General features: G+C 39.7%; 3 protein-coding genes across 7 annotated transcripts in view; 2 read left to right on the plus strand and 1 right to left on the minus strand.

The window, feature by feature from the left end:
* LOC129194032 (calpain-1 catalytic subunit-like) overlaps window positions 1-7407 on the plus strand; it is a 25669-nt gene extending 18262 nt beyond the window's left edge. For both annotated transcript variants that reach the window (XM_054798925.1, XM_054798926.1), the window contains 16 exons: window positions 8-91; window positions 182-267; window positions 361-435; window positions 1046-1206; window positions 1278-1447; window positions 1544-1555; window positions 3618-3829; window positions 3927-3966; window positions 4065-4130; window positions 4697-4754; window positions 4907-4971; window positions 5076-5144; window positions 5220-5298; window positions 5405-5518; window positions 5607-5665; window positions 6585-7407. In XM_054798925.1, the coding sequence (XP_054654900.1) occupies window positions 8-91; window positions 182-267; window positions 361-435; window positions 1046-1206; window positions 1278-1447; window positions 1544-1555; window positions 3618-3829; window positions 3927-3966; window positions 4065-4130; window positions 4697-4754; window positions 4907-4971; window positions 5076-5144; window positions 5220-5298; window positions 5405-5518; window positions 5607-5665; window positions 6585-6611 (1377 nt within the window). In that variant the 3' untranslated portion in view covers window positions 6612-7407. The remainder of the gene's footprint in view (window positions 1-7; window positions 92-181; window positions 268-360; window positions 436-1045; window positions 1207-1277; window positions 1448-1543; window positions 1556-3617; window positions 3830-3926; window positions 3967-4064; window positions 4131-4696; window positions 4755-4906; window positions 4972-5075; window positions 5145-5219; window positions 5299-5404; window positions 5519-5606; window positions 5666-6584) is intronic.
* mrpl14 (mitochondrial ribosomal protein L14) lies at window positions 7066-9078 on the minus strand. 2 transcript variants are annotated; one of them, XM_054798929.1, is made up of 3 exons: window positions 8886-9078; window positions 8595-8688; window positions 7066-7924 (listed from the first exon to the last, which is right to left on the minus strand). In XM_054798929.1, exons 2-3 carry the CDS (start codon window positions 8672-8674, stop codon window positions 7558-7560), a joined length of 447 nt encoding a protein of 148 aa, XP_054654904.1. In that variant the 5' UTR covers window positions 8675-8688; window positions 8886-9078; the 3' UTR covers window positions 7066-7557. The 2 variants fall into 2 exon arrangements, with proteins under 2 accessions (XP_054654904.1, XP_054654905.1); XM_054798930.1 differs by lacking the exon at window positions 8886-9078 and having other exon boundaries at window positions 7067-7924; window positions 8595-8874.
* Window positions 9079-9251: 173 nt separating this feature from the next.
* LOC129194030 (CSC1-like protein 2) lies at window positions 9252-26982 on the plus strand. 3 transcript variants are annotated; one of them, XM_054798920.1, is made up of 24 exons: window positions 9252-9615; window positions 14101-14322; window positions 14407-14486; window positions 16302-16343; window positions 17204-17294; window positions 17587-17624; window positions 17748-17890; window positions 18247-18298; window positions 18381-18489; window positions 18581-18651; window positions 19072-19152; window positions 19250-19373; window positions 19589-19722; window positions 19790-19927; window positions 20037-20190; window positions 20761-20867; window positions 20983-21069; window positions 21166-21231; window positions 21598-21760; window positions 22036-22141; window positions 22286-22453; window positions 23192-23307; window positions 23388-23459; window positions 24629-26982. In XM_054798920.1, the coding sequence occupies exons 2-24, from the start codon at window positions 14125-14127 to the stop codon at window positions 24803-24805; spliced, it is 2517 nt and encodes an 838-aa protein (XP_054654895.1). In that variant the 5' UTR covers window positions 9252-9615; window positions 14101-14124; the 3' UTR covers window positions 24806-26982. The 3 variants fall into 3 exon arrangements, with proteins under 3 accessions (XP_054654895.1, XP_054654896.1, XP_054654894.1); XM_054798919.1 differs by having other exon boundaries at window positions 9254-9615; window positions 24626-26982; XM_054798921.1 differs by lacking the exon at window positions 16302-16343 and having other exon boundaries at window positions 9253-9615; window positions 24626-26982.
* The last annotated feature ends 676 nt before the right edge of the window (window positions 26983-27658 follow it).

Raw genomic sequence — 27658 nt, forward strand, 5'->3', positions numbered from 1 at the left:
CTTACAGATCACGAGTGCTTTTGACATGGAGGCTGTAACATTCAAGAAGCTGGTGAAGGGCCACGCCTATTCAGTCACTGGATTGAGAGAGGTACGTCTGCATGGAACTCCTTTTTGCCAGCGCCAGCCAGTGCCATGACATTCAAGGTCGCGGGTTACTCATCACTTCGGTCTCACACAGGTGGATTACCGTGGAAGACTGGAGCGTTTAATCCGAATTCGTAATCCTTGGGGCCAGGTGGAGTGGACCGGCGCTTGGAGTGATAAGTAAGTCTGTCTATGTTCAAATCGTACCCTTTTTACGCGGCAATAATGCAATGATTATACTAACATGTGATGTTGCCCTCTTGCTCTGTTTAGTTCCTCCGAATGGGAACAAATTGACGCTTCTGAACGAGATGAACTGCATCTGCAGATGGAAGATGGAGAGTTCTGGTATGTGTGATGGTACAATAAAAAGCTCACCTACGACTATGCTTATCGTAAACGCACAAAATTAAAGCTAGATCGGCGTTAGGATTAGCTCTAACCGGCAGGGAACCTTATTTGATAACTGAAGTCTAAATGGCTTCACTGTGAGCCAATAAGACCATGGCATAAAAATGAAAAAAAAAGATGTCGTAAAAATGGAAAAAAAAGACGTACCGTAAATAAATGCGTTTGATTGTATGCTGATGGTACTGGTACTGATGGTACTTGGTTTATGAATGAGGTCTGTTCCTACCACTGCAGCGTAAGCTGAGTTTTTGCGTAAGCCGGAATTTATTAACATCTAAGTGATTTACACTGTACACAGAACACATGAAGGACATATAAAATACAGTAAGAAAAAGATTAAATACTATGTTATACACTACTGCTCAAAAGTTTTAGAACACCCCAATTTTTCCAGTTATTTATTGAAATTTAATTTGCTCAAGTCCAATGAATAGCTTGAAATGGTACAAAGGTTACCCAACACTGAAAAATGTGTATTTCAGAATTATACAAAAATGTCAGAAAACGCTTTTGATTGCAATTAGAACATCTATTTCTTTTCATGCAGGATGGCCTTCAGTGAGTTTCTCAGGCAGTTTTCCCGTCTTGAAATCTGCAACCTGACTCCTGACGCCCTGAAGGAGGACACTCTCAGCCACTGGAACACCATCAAGTTTCACGGCACGTGGAGGAGAGGCAGCACCGCCGGTGGCTGCAGGAACCATCCCAGTGAGCCCCTATTTTCACATAAGCTTCTTTCTCATGATATCATCTTCACACCAACGGCTCGGCTTTTGTAGACACATTCTGGATCAACCCTCAGTATAAGATCACTTTGCTGGAAGAAGATGATGACCCCGAGGATGATGATGTCGCATGTAGTTTCTTGGTAGCTCTGATGCAGAAGGACCGCCGCAGATATCGGCACCACGGTCAGGATATGCACACCATCGGCTTTGCGTTGTATGAGGTGAGAGTGACGGCGATCTGTTTTTTCCTTGGTTTTAGAAAGCTGCTATTAACTCAGCTTCATGTGTCTTTTTTTGTCTTGTGTGTGTTCTTGCAGATTCCAGAGGAGGTAAGCACGGCATCACACACAGCATCATAGTGTAATAAAGACTTATAGACTACATTGTTATGTTTGCAGTTTGCAGTAGTATAAAAGTGCACCATAACATAATGACATTTCCGTAAATTCCGGTGTATAAACTGCTACTTTTTTCTTAAACTTTGAACCCTGCAGCTTATACAGCGGTGCGCCTAATATAAGGCTAAATTCTAATCTTGTGACATCTCCTTTACTTCAGAACTACTACTAATTGTGTAAACACTGTGCCACTCGCGAGTCAGTGAGGAAAGCATAGCTCTTTCTTCGGCAGGAGCCAATCACAAGCTATCATTGCACTGACTATGAACTTGTCAAACCCCTGGAAATTGCAGGAGGTCATTATATATCATAACAGTGTGACTCATGGCGTCATCTTTCAAAGAACACTCTACTAACACTCAATTCATCACACAGCAACCTAACACTCCAAAGGTATACCTCAGAGATATATAAACATGTCCCAATATTATTTAAAATTTTAAAAACCGCAGCATTTAAACGTTTTCCCATAAGGCATTGTGTCTGAGCAACGCAATCGGTTCTACGCATGTGCAGAACTCGTCTACATCCGGTCGGCCTATTTTTCGGCAGTCACACGTTAGTCATGTGTAATGTACGCTATCTGTCGATCGGCAGCAATATACGTCACCACCCACCACCACACCCTCACCCAAAAACAAAATTACAACATAATCCGTCTTTTTTTTCTTATATCATGTCCATGGTGCAAGTGGATAATTTATAAGCCCTCTTTTCCTGGTTCCATATAAAAAAAATTGTCACTGAAAGAATACAGACAAAAGCATTTGCTAGGAAGATCTGTTTGGATGGATGGTACTTCTGTTTAGAAAGCAAACTCTAGCTGAATCCTCTACATTAATCCACCATTGCACTCTGCTTTGGTTGTTTACAATCAAATATAACTGCATTTGATGTTTTATTGTGTTTATTTATGTTTGTTTTACTTAACCGGATATTACGTTCACGTCTGCGCTAGGTGCATTGTGTAACTTTTTACGTACGTACGTCCGTCTTGGTGGAAGTCATAAGACGATAGAAACAACCGCATGCCAACGAACTCTTTTAATAATAATCACTAATAAAACAACCCCCCAATATATGGTTATTGACAGTTTATGTTCATACATTTAATAAAACAATAACTACCACACCACGTGACGTCGCTGTCGTAAAAATTTGCTCAGGAAGGAAGTGACGTAGAACCGATTGCGTTTCTGGGATGGGTTGGCTACTGACGGGCGCTGCAATGACGTCAGCTTCCCTCTGGGCTTTGGGCTCCGGGTCCTCTGGCTCCCTCTGGTGGACAGAGGCAGCATTGGCGCGCCATCCACCATTTTCTATGCTTTCTACGCTCCTCCAATGAAATGGTTTTCTCAAGTGAAATGCATTATGGGAAAACTTTCTAAATGTTGGGGTTTTTTTCATATTAAACTTGTAAATTTGCACATGTTTCTATATTTCTGAGGTAGAACAGTTGAGTGTTAAGTTGCTGTGTGATTAGTTTAATGTTGTTAGTAAGATGAAACTTTGAGTCAGATTGTTATATTGAGTAATCACCTCCTGCAATTTCCAGTGGGTTGACAAGCTTCTCGTGATAGTTCATGATGGGCTCCCGTCAAATAAAGACCTACCTGGTCCTCACGGACTCGTTCATGCTACATTATGTCATTTTATGACGTGGACATGCGCGGCTTATACGTATATGACAAATCAGGTTTTTCCTCTAAATGTAGTAGGTGTGGCTTATACACCGCAATTTACGGTTTTCTGAATATTTTAGTCACCTTACTCAAAATATCGCTCCTGAAAGTTAGAACCACAAGATACGGTGTTATTGAATTCATATGGCTCTAATAGTATGGTTATTAGCATTATTATGTCTATAGATACAATTTCAAAAACAGCTTTATTTCATACTGTTATAAAAAAAAAGGGGTAATGTGCATCTAGCACATCTGATTTTAGTTGATAAATTAAGACCAATAAAACCCATGTTTCCTACTTCCTTCAGTTTCGAGGCTGCCAGAATGTTCACCTGAAAAAGAATTTCTTCCTGAGCAATCAATCGTGTGCTCGCTCTGAGACATTCATTAACCTGCGGGAAGTGAGCACACGTCTCCGTCTACCTCCTGGAGAGTACCTCATCGTCCCCTCCACCTTTGAGCCCGGAAAAGAGGCCGATTTTGTCCTCCGAGTCTTCACCGAGAAGCAATCCGAAACGGAGTATGTTTCTTTCCTCACAGTGTTGTTGCTTGATTGCTTCTAAGGACATGTTCCGTGTGTAGAAAGCAAAGAGTGATGTGGTTGTTGTTTCTCGCAGAGAGCTGGACGATGAAATCTCTGCTGATTTTGGAGAAGATGTATGTATGAGTTGCAATAGTTATATCGGAAGGAATTGCAAAGGATCTGCTAATTTACTGCGCGCGTGCTATCAAATAACAACTGACTTTCCCTACAGGATGAAATAACTGAAGATGACATCGATGATTCCTTCAAGTCCATGTTTGCCCAACTAGCAGGAGAGGTATGCTTATCAGTGTTGCCAAGTTTGCTTATTATATGTGACTCTTTGGGCTTGTTTTTTTTTTTTTTTGTGAAGTCGCCTGCAAATGAATAAATTCACAAATAACAATCCAATTAAATCAGTGAAATTATAAACTGGGCTCATTCAGCACGTAACACATGAACATAGCATGAAGGGAATGCTAATATCTGTAGAAATAATAAAAGTAAGGAAGACGCCTTTCTCCTCCCTCGCACATCAGCGCTTTTATTGCATATTTATTTTGCAATTCCATATTTACAATCCAAAGGCACAACTTGGAAATAATTCCACACCGTGGACGTACTGCGATAGCAAGCTTGTTGTTGTGTGGAGCACCTCAGCACTCGCGCGCCGATATCATTTGCGGATATGAACTGATATCCAATTTTTATGCCATTATCACACATCCTTAATTACTATTACTATGTATATGATATATTTGCACTGCCCTGCTTATGCTGGGTTGTATGTAAGGCAATGCCAGAAGATGCCTTAAGACAAACACTAATATATCTTATTTAAAATGGTGTATTTGTCTGTGTCAGGACATGGAGATCTCCATTCGGGAGCTGAGGACCATTCTAAACAGAGTGGTGACCCGCCGTGAGTTTTGTGTATATTTTCAGTGATAGATTGATAGCTAAACACTTGACATAATGCATGTGTAGCCTCTTTCCACTTTTGTGTATACAGTCTATTTCCTGGAATAGCTGTGTACCTCTCCACTTAGGGTACGTCTTTTTTTTTTGTTTCAGACAAAGATTTGAAAACGGATGGCTTTAGTATGGAATCCTGCAGAACCATGGTCAACCTCATGGATGTATCCTCAGGAATGAATAGAAAAAAAAAAAGCATTCTGACTGTGTTGTAATGTTAGCATTGCGCTTGATTGTTGTTAAAACACCATGACGCCATGCTCATCAGAAGGATGGAAGTGCTCGTCTGGGGCTGGTGGAGTTCCAAATCCTTTGGAATAAGATCCGAAAGTGGCTGGTTAGTGAGTAAAATGTGCATGACGAGCATTTTTAGTTTAGCTGCACTGAACACATGTCTGCATTTTATTCACAGCTTGTTTTTAGACAGTTTGACCTCGATAAGTCTGGCGCTATGAGTTCTTATGAGATGCGTCTGGCGGTGGAGGGAGCAGGTGAAAATGCTCATTTGTTGTTTTTTGGGGTTTTTTTGCATTCATGTGATACTTACCAGTTGAGCAGTGTAACATAACCTCATGTAATTGTCGCCATTCTTTCCAGGTTTTAAACTAAACAACAAACTGAACCAGATTCTTGTAGCCCGGTATGCAGAGAATGAGATGATCGACTTTGATAACTTTATCTGCTGCTTAGTCAAGCTGGAGGCCATGTTCAGTGAGTACCAGATGTCATTGTGTGTTATATTATATATATATAATTTATTATATATCTTCTAACATATAATCGACATCATTTTCAACAGGGTCTTTCCAGCAGTTTGACAAAGAGGCGTCGGGAGTTGCTGAACTGACTCTAACAGAGGTGATTTTTTGTTTTTTTTTCAGTGTATTATCCTATGGTATTTTCTAACAGTTTGAATTTCAGACATCCTGCAAGAGTGTATTTGAGGTGTTTTGCCCAAAGTTTAACCTTGATGCTGAAATTTAGACAGTTGAAAAGTGCTTTTAGTAAGCCCTAATCTGTAGCTCTCATGCTAATGAGCGGTTTGTCCACTTTTGTGGACTTTTCATATCCATTGAACTCTGCACTTGTCCAACATAGTACAATCGGCCCTCGCCACATTGCGGTTCAAATTATTTGGAGTTCCAAAAAATATATTAATGAATAATTGCTGTTTCGTGGTTGACTATGGCTAATTATTAGTAAAAAAAAATGCATCTTTAAGCACATTTTCAAGCATAAAAATGGCTAAATGAACTAAAACACAAATACAAGACATTAATAAGATGCATTCAAAGACATTGAGATATGTAGTGTTTGACTCTGGTCACTAGGTGTCAGTAATGCTACATTAGTGAGACAATAGCCACTGGAACAAGAAGGAACTCTCCTAATGCTAATTTGAGTCTATGATATGTCTTATTTTCTTTTAATATGTCTACTATGTTGGGTAGTAGGAGTGTAACGGTAACTATATGGGTCTTATTTCATGTCTAGGGGGCTCTAATGTTAAAAACCTAGAAGGTTAAACAGGTTTTCTATGCTCTAACTACAAAAATATTCTATTTATAAATAAGGAATCCTACTTTCACGTTATGAAAACATCTGAACAGTCCAAATCTTCTCTCAAAGTGGAACAAATAAGTGAGAGAGATGACTTTTTCCTCACATTTGGTCTAGGGATACATGCTACTACTATAACATGAAAAACTTTTGCGTAATAGGGGACCTTTTAACAGCCAACCTTTCTCACTTCTTTCCTCTCAAATCTCATTGCTAGTGGCTCTACATGACCATGTGTGGTTGAAGACAGCTGTATACCTACCGGGTGAAGGATGGCATAGACGCAGCGCCCTGCAGACTGTCATGATTGTTTTAACGCTCAGCCTTGATCATCTAGTAACATTTCCCACTTAAGCATACCCAAAGTAGCAAAGGAGCTGTATACACACACATCCAAAAGTCCTTCCAAGCAAAGTGTCTCCAACAAGACACTTGAAACTATGCAAACCTAAAGTATGCAGCTATCACTGTCACCTCTGTCCTGCACGAATATACAGTATGCATAACCACAGAATCACAAGTTATTTGCATGGTGATGGCTAAATACATTCGACAGTATATCTTTTAGGTTGGCTATCTCAAGAGCCTGCTGAACTATTTTGAAATGAAACGGATCATTGTTATGCTAGTACTTTAAATAGTGACTGTCTTGTTTCTACTAACCATTCTCATGTACTCATGTTAAGTTTTTCCCCACTCATTTGATTTTTATTGAGTTAACAGATGGTGTTAATTCAGTTTTTCATCCATAGGTGGCAGTACAGACTTGATCTTAAAACTTTTTCCTCAATTTTTCTTTTTTTTCCTGTTAAAAACAAGCAGCTGATCGATGAAGTTTCACCTTATGGTTTTATTTTGCACTGAATTTTTAGTCGAAGCTGCTAGCAAAGATGCCTCACATTGAGAAACACTGTCGCTAACATTCACAGGGATCACAATATTGAACGCCTTATACCTGTCATTAGCAATTACAATGTGCCAGTTGTGTTTTGTGTTGAGAATGTGTGTTGTGCCTTCAATAAATATTACCATTAACATCACTCTTTCTAAGGTTTGTTCATTGTGTCCATCACAACATTGAGTTGACCTACATGCAAAGGTCGTATTTATTGTAAGCACAGAGATCACTGTCAACAAAACTTCAGCCTATTACATAGTGATGTAACAGAGGTTTGGAAGTGACTTTTTTTTCAAACAAAAGAACTTGCAATTGCCAACACCTTTGAGTAGTCCCCTTCCATTTTACGTAAATGTGTGGGTATGGGGACCTTAATCCTTGTTCCTGTCGGGTTCCCGTTGTCCTCGATCAGAACGACATTATTTGAATCAAAGCGCGGAGTCATGGGTTTTCCGGGCATTTTGTGACCGACGATTAGTGCTGCCTTCTTCTGTCCTTTGATGGCCAGCAATACTTTGTCGCCAACTTTTCCGACGCCATTCTTGGTGTATACATGGATCACCCTCGGCGGCCGACGGTATGGTGTATTTCCAAGCGAGCTGTTATCCACCACTCGCACTCTGGTCATCTTCTGAATGGCGGCTGACACAGCTGACACACTACAGAGACAAATATATTTAAAACGGTGTGCAGGATGGGTTGCTGGGACAATAGCCAACCATCCATCCATCCATCCATTTTCACTGCGGCTTATCGTCATTAGGCTTTTCCTTCCTTTCTTTTGTTCATCACTGCATAAGCTATCTAACCATTGGGACACATTCTGTGTTTTCTCTGTTAATTAGAAAATTGTGACATTTAAACACTGGAACAGAATCTTTAAATTACAAAATGTATATGAAAAATATGGTGTGAGTGAATTATCAGCAATAGACGCGGAGAAATTCTGCTTCTTCCTACTCCTTTTTGGACATGTTGAATTGTACAAATGTAATAACGTGATGTTCCTTCGTGTAACTTGTTATGTATGTACAAAAACCATATCACAATTTAATTTTTATACAATAATTTAATTTTTATACAATATACAGTTATTTGGGATGTACCTATATTGGTGTGTGTATAAAACGACATACTGTATATTGCTAGCGATGTTCAAATACTCAGACTTGTGTATTTGTGATGTTGAGGTTGTTATTTTGTTGAATATGAGTGACGTGTAAGGTATTTGAAAACCTATGCATTCATATGCATCTGTCAACAGTACAAAGAAATCACCATAACATACACTCAATCCGCAAGGCTGTGTAAAATAACTAGAAAACTTACCTGAATGTCCTCTGATGAATTAAACACGAATTCTCGGCGAGGAGCCCAGGGAGCAGCCTTGTAAACAGATGCATCGCCATAACTAGCAGGGATACTGTTTAGGTACATAGGAGAGAGTATTAGCAGATCGGCTAAGTATGTGGAGGCGATCGAGAATTATCGCATAGTTTATTATCACACAGTAGACTACCGTGTCCTCGCCATAACAATCTCAACAATTACAGTTCAAATACATCAGACTATGAACATCCCAATGTTTAGTAAGTAAGTTTAAATTGCGTTAGCTGTTACCTTTCTTCAGCAGCCCATGCCAATGTCACATGCGTGACGTCACTAATAAGCGACCAGCACAAACTAGTTGTGATATTTACATTTTAAAAGCTGTATAATGCTGGAAATACACAAATTTGTCTTTGCATATTTCCCTTTTGTCTTCACTGCATGCAAAGTAACTTTTAAACACACGAGTGCGCAAACAGCAAATTTGTTGTCATCTGTAATATGGACTGTGGCGGTTACAGCGAAGACAGCATGTTTTTTTTCCCTTACGTCATACGCATGCGCTTCTGTCAACATAGAAATAAATAGAATAGAAATAGCCCCAGCATAGAGGCAGGGTAGCGACACTGGAGTGAAGTTGTGTTGAAATTCTAGATGTTCTACTTCTATACGTGCCGCCCTCTAAACATGATTGCGGTCGCAACCCGCTGGACTGGCGAGACTTGAGAGTTGTCCAACCGGCTGTCTGACACTCGCATTAGTCACAACGCTGACAAAGTGTATCGCTGTAAACAGCTTAATGTTAGACCATTTATTCAACTTTTATTTAACTGTTAACTGTGGCTTGGGAGGAGGGCTTTTTTAACTGTTCTTTTTCACAAACACTAATTCGATGTAGTTCGACAGTCTCCACCTGCCTAATGCTACATCAAGCAGCTAATAGCTAGCGTCAACGCTATGGTCGATTGCTGGTCCTCATTGACTAAGTGACCGTTTTCATCACCTCTACCTACTTTGGAAGGTGAGTTTGCCGGTCTGGAGTTTTGTTCATTAACGCTCTCTTCGTCAATATTTGAAGTTTAAAGGTGTCCGTTTGGTTCTTCGCTGTGAATTTCACGCTTGGCAGAACAATAAGTAAACTGTGTGAACTGATACCGTTAGCGTTAGCTGCAGGCTAACTAATACCACATATCCGCATTAAAAATGTAATTACAAGGAAACTTTTTTAGCTGTTATTGTGGATTAGATCGTGATATTAATGGTATCCCCGCATCATAAACTATTCCCGTACATCATCCTAGACTCGAATTAATAGTTTTTAATGATAAATTCATAATAACTTATGTTTATTATAACACGTATCTTAAACTCCAACTGTTGACGTCTGTGGTCTGTCAGCTGATGAAGATTGCGTGTGTTTGGGGACGCTGTAAAGAGACCGCTATTAGGTAATGTAGCTATACTTTCTCTGTCTGTAGGAATTTGACCATATCGAATCAGCAATTCACGTCAGACAACTTGACGTTATCAATACAATCCTGAGACAACCTCCTGACATTGCCCCCCCCCCAATACCAACTGCATTGTAATAGGTGTAGAGTAGATCTGCTTAATTCTCTTTACAACGGCTGACTAAGACTGCTAAGCAGGGTAAAGTGTGCCATGGGGTTCAGGATGTGCAGCCGCAGTGATGAAGGCACAGTGGGCTATGCTGTGTCCTCCTTGGGCTCACATCGGCCCATTTGAACCCTGCTGTCTCTATCGGTTTATTGTTGCACTCTGGCTGCATCTTGCTCCAGTGATGTCACAGCATTCCAGGGAGCGGATAAACGATTTAGTGTTAGGGCAGATGAGCAGCATAGTGAATGCTGCTAATAGTGAGTGGGTCGAAGGGCAAATATCAAGGAGTGCAACTGAGTAAACACGTGTGCCAGCACTCTCCAGGAGACGAGTGTTGTGTTTTGGATCTTACCAAAAATATGTGACCCTCAAACTGATAACCTTTACTACACAAATACTTTCTATTAAACAGATGGTCGTCTTCTACCACAACAGTATTTGTGGATTGTGTAAGCCTCCCCTCAAGTATTCTTGAACTTGTACTAGGGCTGGGCGATATTTCGATATTAATAATATACCGATATTTCTTTTAAGCACGATATCAAAAACAAACATATCGTTCATATCACTATAGACTGGATTTGTGCTGTAACTCTTGGTATCTTGACACGGAGGTCTCACACATCACTCATCACTCTGCACTGTGTGTGTGTGTGCGTGCGTGCGTGTGTGTGTGTGAGTGTGAGAGCGTCACTGAGCGTGCATGGAGGAGGGGTGGAGCAGAAGCCCCACTCAATCTAGGGCCCTATGATTAACGGAATTGCGGACAGATTTGGGGAATTGGCCAATAAAAACGGACTCTAGTGTTAAATGCGAAATCTCGCAGAAATTGACAGTGTGAATGAAATGCTGTAATCGTGAGGAGAAGGAACGTTACTGTGGGGAAATATTACCCCCCAGCGGACCGCTCATTCATGGCGGCATGTGCTCACAGACACTAACCACCTCCGTCCTGAACTAAACATGTCGAGGCGGCAACCGGAAACACTAGCTCAGTACAGCAATAGCCAGTGTAACCTAGCTGGGTTGGCTTAGTTTAACGGCGCATGCTAATGCGGCTGTGTGTGTGCGCGCCACTGAGGCTGTATGAGTTGTGCTTTAGTGCTTGTTAATGTAACCGAGCGTTTTAGGATGGCCGCTGACTTGGTGCAAGTTCTGTGAAATAGTGACGACAGCCACGGCCGCAAGACGCACTAGTAACAGTCAAAACACACATCACACTTCCGGCCTTCAAAATAAGAGCGGCACACATCCTGTCTAATACTTGTAGTGGTAATAAAATAAGGTTGTCATAAAAAATAGCTAACATTAATAAAGCTATAACAATTACATCTGCAACAACGTCATCTTTAACCACATGCACGGATATGATTGTTTGTTGAAGATTTTGTAGCAACGAAAAGTTAGCTCCTCACAATCTTAAAAAACTCACAATCTCTAGTGGTAAAATGGTGTAAAAAAGTAAAACACGCAATAAAAAAAAATTAAATGGGAGAAAATGGAAATTAGGAAAAATTAAAACAGAATTTGAGAAAAATAAAACGGATTTCATATAGGACCCTATTAGTCTTCAATTAACGTGAAGGAAGTGACAACGTCTGCGGTGGTGGAACAGGTCAGAAAAGAAAAAGCAGTGGCTCAATAATTTGGAGGTACTTCGAAAAAGTGACTGACAAATGCGGAATCACTACAAATCTTTTTCACCACCTTAAAACGTGGCACAAACTCCAGTACGAGTGTGCGAAGCTGCGGCTGAAACAGCACCGGCTGCACAACTTCACAAAGCTCCTGCCACAACACAAAGCTCATTACTTGCGCCTTTTCCCGTTGCGTTCCACATGAAAGGAAAAGTGGTGTGCTATTACTAAAGCGTTGTCCTGTCACATTGCTAAAGATATGGTCCCGTTGCAATAACTACCATTGTCTTTTAAAAATGAATTCAGTTGTATTATTTCCCAAATTCCGTTTTAATTGTTTAGAATTCCGTTTTTTTACCTTTTCCACTTATTTTACCAGCATAGAGTCTGTGCTATTTGGGTTAATGAATAAAATGTCCATGAATAAAAATGCAAAAATCCTTACATTTATTGATGCAATACATCAATGGCCCATTTTGCCCAGTAATTCAGAAATTGACATAGTTTGGCTAACTTTACTAATGGGACGTCAGCCTCAGCACATATTGCTAAAAAATCTTCACCAAACTGTAATGCCCGTGCTTGTGATTAAGGAAGATGTAGTCACAGATGTAATTCCCGTTATTAATGTAAGATATTTTTATGACACCCTTATTTTGTTTACACAATTAGACAAATGTGACAAAGAGGGCTCTTATTTTGAAGGCCAGAAGTGTGTTGCGTGTGTTATGAATTGCAATTGACGGTTGATATGAGCTGGGTGCAAGAATAAATGTGCGCCTCATCTTTTTTTCACTCAGAACCTGCACGTCGTCAGTGGGCATTCTAAAATGATAAAATGGTTCTTACATTAAAGCGGTAAAACACAATACGGTGAAAATATACTGTACTCATCCAGCCTAAATGGTGCAATAGGATTTTAATGACGGTCCATCGTGTAAACAACCAGCGGTTAGAGCGGCACTTCCCGGCAGCTTCCCGCACCATGACACAGCAGTCCGGGCACAGTGAGGCGGAGCTACCACTGTAGCCGCTCTTTGTTTGGGTACGTGAGTCCGCTGCAAATGGACTAGTTTGTGTTACATTGTCATTTGAGTTTGCCAAATCAATGTGCCTCACTGGATACCGTAGTATCGTCCACATGTTTATGGACATTGGCGATCAAAGAGCTCTGGTGTTTTCTATGACATGCTTGCTTAACATGTAGAAAATGAATCACTGGGGGAATTCAGTGTGAAATTTTTAAGCGTTATTCAATGATGGCTATATGTCATTAAATAACTTATTTATTTAACTTTTTTCAACAACCAGCAGAACATGAAGTGAGAACAATCTAAAATGTCAAGCCTCCATTTGTTACCTGGCCTATTTAGTCGAATAGTACAATATTATACAATATACAATAATATTATGCACCATGCATGTTTTTGGAATGTGGGAGGAAACCAGAGTACCCGGAGAAAACGCACGCACGGGGAGAACAGGCAAACTCCACACAGAGATGCGCAAACAGAGATTTGAACCCAGATCTGCCCGATCTCCTGACTGTGGCCAACATGCTAACCACTAGGCCACGGTGCGCCCTGACTGAAAGAAGCATAGTGGATTATTTTGTCATTTGTATACAGCATGTTAATGTGTATAATCTTCATCAACCATAGTCAAAGAAACCCGTCTTTGACTAAGTTATCTGGTTTCATTTATTTTAGAGGTTTCCCCATGAGCTTGAATATCCTTGAATCTCCTGATAAATGCTGGTTTCATAGGTTCATGGGTTCATTTGTAGTATATTACAATCTCCAGTAATGAAGAAAATAAAAAGTGAAGTAAGATAAGATCATCATTTTCATGTACTGGTTTATGTAAGGTTCAGTCAAAGTTCTGTGAGTGATACTGAAAATGTTTACCTCTGGAAGGGTATATGAACATTGTAGAGAGGACAAAAAACAACTAATGTATTTTAACAGCACAAAACAGGAAGAGAAAGCTGATTTAAACAAGCGTGCTTCAGTTATCATACGAGTTGTCAGCAGTCAGGCATGTGACGAATGACAAGACCAAAATGTCAACTCTGGTCAAAGAAGACAGACACTTTTAATTCAGTGATGTTCCTCTTACATTTGGTTCACTCTGTTTTGGCAGATGTTTTCTGTCTTACTTATTTTCTCTGTACATTAGTGATAGTTAACCTGAATTATCCTCTTTACTGGATGTTTTTTTTTTTTAAACAGCTTGGCCTCTCTTCACAGGTTGTCAGCATGTTGCAGTGAGCGATGCAAGCGATGATATTAGGGATGGCCATCTTGGGGGCGCAGGCTTGCTCAGACTCGCAGACCTGCACGACAATGATGCCACCCAATTCTACCTCCAAAGAGTACTGCTACTCTGCCCGAATTCGCAGCACAGTGCTGCAGGGCTTACCCTTTGGTGGCGTACCGACTGTACTCGCCCTGGACTTCATGTGCTTTTTGGTGAGTTGTTGTGACATTCTTAATGTAATCCTTATGTATTATATTTACATCATAATTCAGTTAAATTTTATTTTGTGCCTCCAGGTATTGCTATTTGTGTTCTCCTTCTTGCGAAAAGTAGCATGGGACTATGGACGCCTCGCTCTGGTGACTGATGCTGACAGGTAAATCATTTTAAGTAGAGGTTGAAGCAGTAAGCAAACTTACATTTGTGATGATTTCATCAATATCCTTAAGGCATTTAAAAATGTTATACATTTTTTTCCCTTAAATAGTTTAAATGCTGGCTTCTACAGTCTTATAATGGGAAATAAATGGAATTTAGAAAAAGCCGTTTATTCAGTATTGCTGAAGAAATACACATGTGATGTTAGTTAGAATCGGGGAGACATTTTCTATAGTGCCTGTGTGGCAGACAGACACCCAGGACCTGATTTGAAACAGAGCCATTGTCATGCTTTTATATGATTAAGCCACAGTCAGGAGGTGTCGTTTTTGAACAGTGACAAAATTGCACCAAAGGAAGCGAATTTCTTGTTCGAATTTGTTTTTGTTTTTGTTTTAGTTTTAGTTGTTTTGTTTTTATTTGACACTGCAAAATTTAGAAATATTTCTGAAAGGAGAGCTTTTCCCTCAGAAACAAATCTCACAAGGTTTTCTGCCACAGACAGGAAGTTAATGTCTACAGCTGTCCTTTTTAAGCAATGAATGCATGCAGATCTGTCAGGCTTTATCACTTGACTTGTCTGGTTTTTAGTCTGAGCCCTAAAGGTTGAAGCTGAGGGAATAGTAAGGGGTAACTACAGTATCAACAAACTTTTTTTTTAAAAACATCATAAGAATTGTGACCTTTTTCCTCGAAACACTGAAAAAGCTTCTGTCTTCATTCAAGCTTGCATAATAAACAGTAGATTACTAGAGTGGTTTCCCAGTATTTTCTATGGCGCACAGCTTTGGAAAGCTTTTAAAATGTTCTTGGACAAATTTTGCAAATGAATATTAGGGCCACAACTACTAAATATAATTAACACAATACATTAAAATATTATTAAATGTTTTTAAAAATGATTATTATTGTTTTACAATATTCAGAAAATGTCACAATCTGACAAGAATAAAGTCATAACAGTATGAGAAAACATTTTGAAATCTTGTGAATAAAGTCAGTTTTTTGAGAAAAATAGTACTACTTGAAAGCAAAGTTGTAAAAAAAAGCCCGATGTATTACAGAAATAGTCATAGGCAGTATTACAACATTAAAGTAATAATATTAATATTAAATTTCCTCAAAATGTAAACTTTTTATGATGTGTTGTCTCTAGAGACCTGCCATACATTAATAAACCAATATGATGAAGAATTTGGTCAAAACACTTCTGGTTAAACCCAACATAATCGGTGAGTTCTGTCAATGTAGTTTTCCATTTCTAACAATTGAATTACTACTCATAAATTACAACTTCATTCTTATATCTGTCGCGGATACATCTTGCAGTCTGATTTGATTTTCCTTGCTCTCTTATCAGATATGTTACCAGATGTTGTGGTAACTACAGACCTACATGAATGCGAAAGGGTTCACCCCCGACACACTGCTTCATTAACTGCAGCTGCGGTATTTGGGATGTTACAGCGTCACTATTTTTGCAGCTGCACCTAAACTGAAATTGGGTTGCAGCGTAGCGGGATGATAAGCGGGGGTGGCAGCTGCCCAAGTCATTTGTCAAATGTTATTTTATTAGCAGACTGTTTTCTCAATGTTGAAACTTAATGTCACAAACAAAAATTTGCAGTTTGACATCTGTTCATGGTAAGAGACAGTGTGCCTGCATGTGTGCGTGTGCTGTACCAAAACACATAGAGAAGCTCATCAGTATGCCTGTGGTGTGAGATGTTTCTCCAATGTAGCTCTGAGCCTGTACTAGCAAGCAGGGCTGCCACATATCCAGTTGACATTGTTCTGCCTGTCTTTTTACCAGGAGAATGGATCAGCGTTACAGTCGCCTGGATGAACGGGAATAGTATGTTATGTTTGTATATTATGTCACTGTTGTTAATTTAGTTTGTTCATTCTACTTGGACTGCTGTAGGTTTGTTCCTTCTTGGTGGTTTAGTATTTGTACTCCGGGTGTTTCCCAGTCAGTGCCAGGCTCCTAAATGATTCTCCTTCTTCTCCTTGTCAGTGTCTTTCTTGCGCTGCTGAGGCGTCCTTGTTTTTAATCAGATCTGTTTGTGCTAATCTCTGTATTAACCTCTTTATGAAGCATGGCCTCCTTCTGTGTGTTCACACTCCATTTGCCACACAGAGAGGATGCACTTAGAGGATGCAGAGTAGAGTAATCATGCTTTATTCTTTGTTCTACACTTCATGTGGAATCGTACAGTTCAAACAACCCTCTCCAGTCTCCCATTGAAATGAGAAATGCAAGGTGCCATCATTCTTCTAATAAACCTGGTTTGAGTTCTAGCAGAGCCCATTTCCTGTTCAAATAGTCCAAAAAGTACCAATCTGGCACTCACGTTTACCAGTTTATACAACGTCTGGGGAAAAAAGAGATGCTTTTTACTAAACGGGATAATAAGTTGGCTCTGCTGGACACAAACCCAAAAGTGATCTGCCTCTTGATCACTGGGTTTCTTCTTATATCTTCCTCTTGTATCCACACAATCATAAATTTACAAGCAGGACTGAAGCAGGAGCTCCTGTGGTTATTGACCTACATTATGTGTGTAGCCAGTGTTACTGCATTCCTTTATACTGTATGTGTTTGTGTGTGGTGTCAGTGTTACCATACTACTAACAGCAGTCACAGTGCGTTGACACAAACATTTTAGGTCGTTAAACCATGCAGCTGCTTCATGTTGTGGTTTCTTCACACAGCGTGTCCGCTGCAATGACGACAGAGACACCTGAACGCTATGAGCGCCTCACCTCAGTTTCCAGTTCAGTGGACATAGATCAAAGAGACACAGTAAGAATGCCGCTTTCTTTTAGAGCACGTGTGTCAAACTCGTGCCCTGGAGGGCCGAGACGCTGCAGGTTTTCTCTCCAACCAGTTTCTTCAGCAGGTGATTTAATTGATGAGCTCCTTCCCTCAAACTGAAGTTGTTGATCATTAAAATCACCTGCTTTAGTGACTGGCTGGAAAGAAAACCTGCAGTGTCTCGGCCCTCCATGGCACGGGTTTGACACCCCTGTTTTAGAGGGTGGACAATGGTGTCCTTTCTGCCATGTTTCATTCACATTACTGTTATCTGTTTTAGGGCTTCTGCTCCTGGCTTACTGCCATCTTCCGCATCAAGTGAGTCAGGCTGCTCTCTATTGCTATAGATATAAGAAAACAGAAGCAATTTAAAGTGCTACTTCAGTTGATCAAGTGATACCCAATAATAATGATATATTTTTTGGTGTGATTCGCCTGTAGGGACGATGAGATAAGGGAGAAATGTGGCGAGGATGCAGTACATTATTTGTCCTTCCAGCGCCACATCATCGGTCTACTCGTAGTGGTGGGAGTGCTTTCTGTGGGCATCGTCCTGCCTGTAAACTTCTCTGGAAACCTACTTGGTGAGTTCACTGTGTTTGAAGGATGAGTCAACAGACACTGTATGTCATCACATTCCTAGCTGGTTTACTAGTTTGTTTGTACACTATGGTTATGCAGGAAGGAAGGCATTATAATTTAAGCAGTGCTTCCTGCTGCACAAACCTGCCTGTTCAATGAACAAGGTAGACAATATGCTGCTATATTGTCTCCATCTTGTGTCATGGATTGGCAGTTCCCCTTTAAGAGATCATGTTTTCTTTTTAATGTTTTTCAAAATGTCCAAAATATTCCACATTGTGCTGTACTCTACAGTATATAATGCATGTCAGCTGGAGCATTCTAAAGAAATCATTGTCATTGGATTTTTGTTTTTCAGAAAATAATGCTTATAGTTTCGGCAGAACTACAATAGCAAATCTGGATGCAGAGTGAGTGATTTTTTTTCTTTTATCATTTTCGCACCAGCAGTGTTTACAGCCTTTGCTGCCTAACACTGTTTGTCTTATCCAGTGATGCCCTTTTGTGGCTGCACACCATATTTGCATTCCTCTACCTGTTACTGACAGTATACAGCATGAGACGACACACATCCAAGATGCATTACCGCGAGGATGATCTGGTAGGTGGCATGATTTCGGCAGCTGTTTCACAAAATTCCCTCAACACACACACATGACCTTTTATTAATTCTTTTTTCCACTTGAATACAGGTAAAACGGACTTTATTTGTCAATGGAATCTCCAAATATGCAGAGGAGACAGACATAAAGCAACACTTTGAGTAAGCACCCTGGGTTTTTGTTTGCTGGTTTTGTAATTTTACATTTAATCACTTCTATAGATTCTCATTTCCTGCCTGCATATGTACTCTGTAACAGTATTAGGGTGTATGAGGGACATGACTTTTCCTCTTAATACAGTTCATTTCCACAACTAGGAGACAATGGTACGCTTATAAGTGTAAATGTCCATAATAGTAGCCAGATGAGAAGAATTATGCAAGTCATGTGTCATTTGCTGCTAGTAAGGAGGGGGAGCTTGACCCTTATCCCACCAGCATTTCATTAGCCAGTATGTTATGTCCTTCCTGCAAACAGTAAGCATTTTAATGTTGCAGCATTTCATTTTTTGGTACATTTTTTAGCCCATTGAAGACTGCAATTGTTGTAATTCAATTTTGTCTCTCCCTTTTGTTTAATAGGCAGGCGTATGAAAACTGTGCCGTGCTAGAAGCCCGTATCTGTTACAATGTAGCCAGGCTGATGTATCTCAACTCTGAAAGGTACCATTTCCACACAGCGGAATATGTGTGTTTAACTTCTATTAAAATTGTGCCTATTGTGCCTTCTTAGCATAACATAGTATTTGTTTGCATGCAGGAAGAAGGCAGAGCGCAGCAAGAAATTCTTCCTTGATCTGCAGGCCAAAGAGCACATAACCACAATGATAAACCCAAAGCCCTGCGGACATCTTTGCTGTTGCATCATCAAAGGTTGCGAGCAGGTCGGAGCGACGTTTGCCTTGCTTTATCTGAAAATAACACACTTAAATCTTTCTGTCCCAATGTGTCTATGTGGACACATAGAAACTGCGGGCTGTTATAAGATTAAAAGCACCACTGAAATGACCTGATGGAATATGTCCTGTGTTGGCTTAAGTAAGTTTGTCCTAAACTATATATGAATCCCATTTTCTTTGGATTTTCATGTCTCTTACAGGAAGAAGCTGTGAGTTATTATACCAAGCTGGAGGCCCAATTAAAAGATGGCTACAGGAAGGAGAGAGAGAAGGTCAACAGGAAACCTTTGGGAATGGCATTTGTCACCTTTCAAAACGAATCCATAACTGCTATGTAAGTTAAATGTTTTTTTTTTTTAAGTGGTAGATGCAGATTAACCGTTTTTGTTGGTTCATCTCAGAATCTTGAAGGACTTCAATGCTTGCAAATGTCAAGGCTGCCACTGTCGCAGAGAACCTCAGAGCTCTCCTTTCAGTGAGAAACTGCAGACACAAAACTGGACTGTAAGCTACGCCCCTGATCCGCACAATGTCTACTGGTGAGTGGGAATTAAAGTGGCAGCATCAGCAATATCACTTAAACGGACAGCTGTGTTGGTCCATCTGGCTAATGTCCATTTAACCGATATGTAACCTTGATCTCTGTAGGGAACATTTGTCGTTGGGAGGATTCTCGTGGTGGATCCGCTGCTTGATCATCAACTGTGTCCTCTTCCTCCTCCTCTTCTTCCTCACCACCCCAGCCATCATTATCTCGACCATGGACAAGTTTAACGTTACCAAACCAGTGGAATACCTAAACGTGAGCCAGTGTGTTCCCGGCACTCTTCATGTCTTGTATCGTTTGTGACGGATTGTCATCTCCAACCACCACTCATCCAACTACTTTTTCCCTGAAAATATTGCAAGTGTGATAGAATAATAACAATATCAGGATAGTACAACTGAAAAATGAGTGCAGATGGCTGTGTGTAGTCCCCATGACGCAATCACTGATTATCAGTCAAGAAAATGTGTTTAAAACTGCAACTGGTAGAGTGCTGACAAATACTGTATGTACTGATATGACCCTTAACCCTAGTTATCTTGAGCAGCTAGAGTAAGATAGCATTTGAAATCTACATTTTCCGTGCTTTTACATTGAATAATAATACTTTGAATATAAACTGGAACCTGACAGTTGACCATAAAGGCATATATACATTTGGCTGACCTCAGATATATCAACAGTTTTGCACAGTAATTCATAAACGTTGAAGAAGTTTGACTAAAAGTTGCATTTGAACATGTATGTACTGAACTAACCTTTAACAGCAGTTTACAAGCTCCATTTAGCCAAGTTCCAACATGTCAGTGTCTGTTTTGTCCACAGAATCCAATTATTACTCAGTTTTTCCCTACCCTCCTCCTGTGGTCCTTCTCTGCCTTACTTCCTACCATTGTCTACTACTCTGCCTTCTTTGAAGCCCACTGGACCAGGTAAGGTTCTTATTTATTTAAATCATTGGCTTAAAATGTTGTGATGTTGTGCAAGTGTCCTGTTTATTTTATTTTACTACTGATATTGATCGGGGTTTTTTTCCTCTTTTTGCAGGTCTGGAGAGAACAGAACTACTATGCATAAATGCTACACTTTCCTAATCTTTATGGTTCTTCTACTGCCCTCTCTTGGTTTAAGCAGGTATATATTTTATTTTAGTCCAGTGATATACACGTATGAACTAGGCAAGGCTTAGCTCGGCTCATGTGCTTCCACGTTTCTGTTTTTGCTCTGCAGTTTGGATCTTTTCTTCCGATGGCTTTTTGACAAAAGATTCTTGGCAGATGCCAAAGTGAGATTTGAGTAAGTGGCATAAATACTGTACCATCCAGATCATTGTTTGAATAAAGATTTGCAAAAGTCACTCACTTTTACGGACCCCATTAGGTCTTGCAGTCATTTTTTAACAGAAAATATATATATTTTAAGTTGTTCTAGAGGGGGACATTGTTTTAGACTCTTGCAAAGATTGAGGCACTCTAAAAAGGAATGAATGAATGAATATGCTTGTATTTGAAGAGTATATTATGTAATAGTAGTAGTCAGTAATGATGTAATTTACACATGAATTCAAACTAAAGCTGTCTTGTGTTATTTATTAGAAATGAATGGGTATATATTAGCTCAGAATTGACCTAATTTAAAAATAGCCTTTTGTATTCTTTTCAGGTGTGTGTTCCTTCCTGACAATGGAGCGTTCTTTGTGAACTATGTTATTGCATCTGCATTCATTGGTAATGCCATGGACCTGCTCAGGATCCCTGGCCTGCTCATGTACATGATCCGCCTTTGCCTAGCTCGATCTGCAGCTGAGCGGAGGAATGTCAAGAGGGTTCGTATGTGTTTGCCTTATCAACTGTGCATTAAAATGATATTTTTATGAAGTATAATGTAGCTTTTAATCAACACCTACCCTCACATAAGCATGTACTGCTCATGATTTTCTGTTTCTGAACAGTCATAGCTTTACATAATGTACATATTTCCATTACAATTGTACATTAATCACTTTTTTTGATAAAGTATTAAAATAATGTAAAGGATGAAATAAATAAATGTAGGAATTAACAAGTATGATATGATTAATTTTATCCTGTCTTTCTGTAGCATCAAGCCTACGAGTTCCAGTTTGGAGCGGCTTATGCTTGGATGATGTGTGTCTTCACAGTGGTTATGACCTACAGCATCACCTGCCCAATCATTGTCCCCTTCGGTTAGTTCTGCCTTTTTTTCCCATTTGCACTGCCCTGTTCTCGCTGCCTGATGCAATTATGCTGCTCTGTTCTTTATATAGATAATCATCAGCCACCCTAACAGGATTTGTTTCACTGACTTCATGTTCCATTTCTCTGTGTAGGGCTGATGTACATGCTTCTCAAACACCTCGCAGACAGGTACAACATGTACTATGCCTACCTCCCTTCCAAACTGGACAAGAAGATCCATTCTGGAGCTGTCAACCAAGTGGTGGCTGCTCCAATTCTTTGTCTCTTTTGGCTTCTTTTCTTCTCCACTATGCGTTCTGGTAGGGGAGCGTGCCATCTACAGGCCATACATGTCTATGACACACATAATCCAGTTTCTTTTTTGTCTGGGACTGTTTAAAGGAAAACTGTATTTTTTTGGGGAACTTTTTCCCATCATCCACAATCCTTATGAGACATGAACACGCATCTTTCCCTTTTCTGTACATTGTAAATATTGAAAAACTGCTATCACAAGGCAGCTAATAATGCATGCACTGGGATTCACCTATTCCACCTCTAAAGCCCTAACCTGACAACGTTTTATTGTTTTATATACATGCTGTGATATACATGATTTATAACTTAACAGTAACTTTTCCAAACTCAAAGGCGATGTAACAGCAGCTCCAATAGCTAGCGTTACCTCTTGGTAGTGGAGCTGTGAGCAAGACGATGTGTCACTATGCCAAAAAAGTAGGTGTTAGCGCCAACAATATACATGCCACCGTAGCTGAATTAACTTACAGGGCATGTTATGTAAATGGAGCATTTTTGGAGGGTTTTTTTTTTATATTATTTTAAGAAGGCTTTATAGGCGGAATATGTGAATTCCCATTACACTGCAGCCTTGTGTGAGCAGTTGTTTTCTATTTAAATGCACAGAGTTTGGAAAGACGCATGTTCATGTCTCACATAAGGATTGTGGATGATGGGCAAAATTCCCCCCAAAAAAGTGCACTTTTCCTTTTTTAAAATGGAGGTGATTAATAAATTTTCACCCCAATTTCCGTTCTCAGGTTTTTCAGCTGCAATCTCCATGTTCACGTTCATTGTTTTGATCATCACCATTACTGTCTGCCTCTCGCATGTCTGCTTTGGACATTTCAAATATCTCAGCGCTCACAACTATAAGGTAACAAGGCTTTCAAATAAAACTATTTTTGTATTTGTTGCTTTTTTTAACTTGAGTTTTATGCACTTTTTGTGTCTCAGATTGACACTGAAGAATTGGAGGTGACTGAGAATGGGCGTACAGAGTGCACTACTGACTCCAACAAAGCAGCAGTAAGTACTGTTTACTTTTCTTAGTTCCTAACGGTCATAAAAGAATACAGTTTTCATAAAGCTGGGTGCAATCTGTTTAGAGTAGAGATGCTCGATATTGTTAATATAAATATTGTTAATTTCCAATACAAATATCAAACCATACCGATATAGACAGCAGCTCTTACCTCAAGCTAATGTCAGGTCACAGGCTGTGTAATGCATGACCACACTATGCTTCTTTTACTATGATGCCACTGGATGCATTTCACAAATAAGAATAGATGAATACAGCAATATGCAGTGTAAGTTATAGAAAGAGTCTCAACAAAATTGTCGTTAGAAAAACCATGACCAACAGTCAACTAAAATAACATGTTCTCTTACTATCAACAAGTAAGACAAATTCAACAATGAGAATCCAATGAAATAATGCTGGCAACAGTACAATTTGGAAAGCTACATATTTCCATGTGGCATAAATGTCCGTATAAGAACAAGGTAAAGTGTAAAGCATGACACTCTGGAATAATACAATCAGTAAATCATATTTACAATCCAAAGGCAAAACTTAATAAATAATTCCAGACTGCGTACATACTTGGAGAACGTCATCACTTGTGCGGTGATATCATTATCAGCAGAAAAACGGATCATTTCATTGTTATGTCCATGATATCGGTAGTGTAGAGTTTCTCTGGCTTCCTCCTGGTGTCCAAAAGCATAAAATATCTATAAAATACTAATAGAATATCAACGCATTGGAAAGTCCTGAAACTGATGCAGTATTGCAAACTACTGTAAGCTTGTTCCATTTTGCAAATGAATACAATTTAGAGTGGGTGTTGAGTCATTTTGAGTTCAACTGTATTTCACTAATATTTTATTCTTTTACTTTTACTCTTTATGCGTGTATCAACTTAATGGGAAACCCTAATAGGCCAGCATTATTGTATTCATTGGCAATTGGCATGTGAGGAGCAATGAGCTAATTCTATCTTAGAGAAAAGGTCTTCCATATAAAGATAGAGGATGTATCAGTGCAACTTTACCCATTTTAAAAGTTAAGCAACAAAGTAATATTGTTACTGAAGATACAATAGATGCTACAGTAAATAGACCGTCACTGTTTACACACTTGAATATACTTGTCAACATCCAAACTCAAAACAATTTGTTGTCTACAGCAGATGTACATCGCTCTGGTTCTGCAAGATCGAAACTCAGAGGAGGCCGGATCGGGTAGTGGCGAGGACGACTGTCAGGGGTCGTCACAGGACGAGGAAATAATCAATGTGGAAAATGGCCTGAACGAGGACTTCCAGTCTGGTGAAGACAGCCTCATTGATAACGAAGTGCGACACTGAGCAACAGATGTTTGACTTGAGAAGAGTGCACTGAATAAATGAACTAACAGGAAACAAGTTCACCAAAGCATCCCAACCTTGATGGAGGGACTCGAGGAACTAACAGACATGTATTTTCTACTAATGATTACATGGATTCTTTCATTTACAGTACTTCACCGGGTCCGTATCAAAGACGACTACCTGCACAAGCAATGCATGTGCTGCAAAGTCCCTCAGCTCAGATGAAGCACATGCATTATGAAGTCTTTGGGCCTCTCTTAGAAGAGAAGTGATGCTCTGCTGGTTCTCTCAACATTGTTGCACTTGAAAAGAGAAAGAGAGACTTGTCCAGTCAGCTAGACTTCCGTGGAGGCGGCGTCATACGGAATGTCTTCGCTTTTGAAAAGATGAGAAGAGTAGCATCCCTACAAGTCCTGCCCTAACATGCTTCACATGGAAAACAGCGTTCAAAGATGGTGTAGATGTTTCGAAAATGCTCACCGTATCCCATAGAAGCCTTAAAGAAGAAACATTTCTACAGAGCACTATTTTCTTTTAGCACATTGTTGACAAACAGCCTCTTTGGGCATTTATGAGAAGACATTAGTGCAGTGTGGTAGATCACCTGATATGTAAGCACACTACGTTAGAAGACACGCAGCCAGGTGGGACTGCTGTTGGACTGCTGCTACAAGAGGACTTTGAGTTGATGAGTACGGAGAGGAAGGTTGGTGCATCCGTCTGTTATGATACTCATTGTCATTATTTCTCTTTGTCTTCTTCATACATATACACGCACGCACGCACACACACACACACACACACACATGCACAGTCACAGTCATGGAAAAAATGATTAGACCATCCTTGTTTCTTCAGTTTATTGATCCATTTTAATACCTGGTAAAACTAAAGGTAAATTTGTTTGGACAAATATGACAATAACAAATATAGCTTAATTTAAGAGCTGGTATCTAGCAACTTCTATGATTTTCTTGATAATACCCAAAATCACTTAAGTTCTTAAATGAATAGCTACAGCATTGTAAAAATCAATCTCTTATGGACTATTTTTGTTGTCATTGCTATATTTGTCCAAACAAAGGTACCTTTTAGTTGTATCAGGCATTCAAATGAACAAGAAACTGAAGAAACAAGGGTGGTCTAATAATTTTTCCATGACTGTAATATATACAGTATATATGTATATTGCCCATAGGTTTACATTTTACGCACAGATTCGGACATTTTGTATTAATTTTAAGTGGTAGTGACTGGAAATGTCTTTCTTGTCGTCTTTGTGTAGGCACTTGATTGTGTAGCTCCTGTGAGATATATTATTATTATAAGTTGTTGGCAGCAATGTTACAGCCTCCCAAAGCTGATTTGTTAATTATTTATCTCCAAACATGTCATATCTATGATAAAAATGTGAGGCAGATCACACAAGAACTTAACAGCTACAGCTGTGGTAAGATGCGTCTGATGTCTAAATACTTTACCTTTAACCAAGTAACGCACACAAAGTAGCGCACACACACGATTGTGGCCTTACACTGCATTCATTTTATAACCTCATGGAGATGACAGCATGAGACTGCCATTGTTGTAGTTTTTGATAAAGCTAGTGCTTCAGACCACTACATTCACCATGACAAATCTATGAAAGAGCTGCTCACAAAGCCATGGTGCGCACAAACCTTATCGATTCATCAAGACTGACTCCCTGTGACATCATTTTGGTACTACAAAAGAACTGTCTGGCATCTTTCAAGTGGCGTTCTCGTGTGATTTGTAATAAGATTGTTTTATTTGTCATACCTCAGTGTTTGTATACCTCTAACATGTCTTGAAATCTCTGAACTGGTGGGGGCTTTGGCAACACTATTTCTTTAACTTTGAATGTACAGGAGCTGACCTCCGCAACTTTGATAAGTAACAAACCATACGTGAGCTATGTGCTATTTTGTAATAGAACTGAACTGACAGGTGTTTTCTGTCCTCTGCTGTGTGTCACAGTCTCTTCGCTTTAGACAAGTGTTATCATTTTACAGTTGTCTTGCATCCATGTATTAACTCATCCACATTTGTGAATCATTCATCCACATTTGTGAATCATGTTCTCTTACCGCTTCTTCAATACATTTGTGGACTCACTGGCAATAAAATTGTAGTATTTTTTGTTAAACAACAAAGCACTCATGAATGATGTTGTGAGCTCGCTCTGTTCTGAAGATATACTGTATATACTTTATTAATCTGCAAGAGAAGAGTGGTCAGGCAAAGCATGTATATGTATAGGGCAAAAAAAGAAGGGTAAAATCACTTCATAAAATCGTTCCATAAAACAAAAGTAAAAATTAATTAAAATTGAAGAGTGCAGATAAAATGTTTTCAGTCGTCATATACACAGTTGAATAGATGCGTTTTTAGCCTGGCTTTGAACATCGCCAGAGTTGAGGATTGTCGCACATCTGGAAGACTGTTACTGATTTTGGCAGCAGAAAACTGAAATGCAGCCTCACCGTGTTTAGTCCTGACTCTGGGCGCCTGCTGGAGACCACTCCCTGAGTTTCTCAGAGCCCGAGATGGTTCATGTGGCTCTAACATGTCTGAGATGTACTTTGGTGCAAGACAATGAAAAGACTTGTACACGAGCAGAGTAGTTTTAAAGTCTATTCTCTGAGCAACAGAAGGCCAGTGCAGAAACCTGAGTATGGGACTAATACGGTCGTATTTCCTGGTTCTAAGCAGGATTCGAGCAGCAGCATTTTGGATGTACTGCAGCTGTTTTATAGCTGGTTTAGGAAGCCCGGTGAGAAGGCCGTTGAAGTAGTCTAGCCTGCTGGAGACAATGCCATGGATTAGTCT

Source organism: Dunckerocampus dactyliophorus, chromosome 14 (genome assembly GCF_027744805.1).
Source record: "Dunckerocampus dactyliophorus isolate RoL2022-P2 chromosome 14, RoL_Ddac_1.1, whole genome shotgun sequence".
NCBI classification, from domain to species: Eukaryota; Metazoa; Chordata; class Actinopteri; order Syngnathiformes; family Syngnathidae; genus Dunckerocampus; species Dunckerocampus dactyliophorus.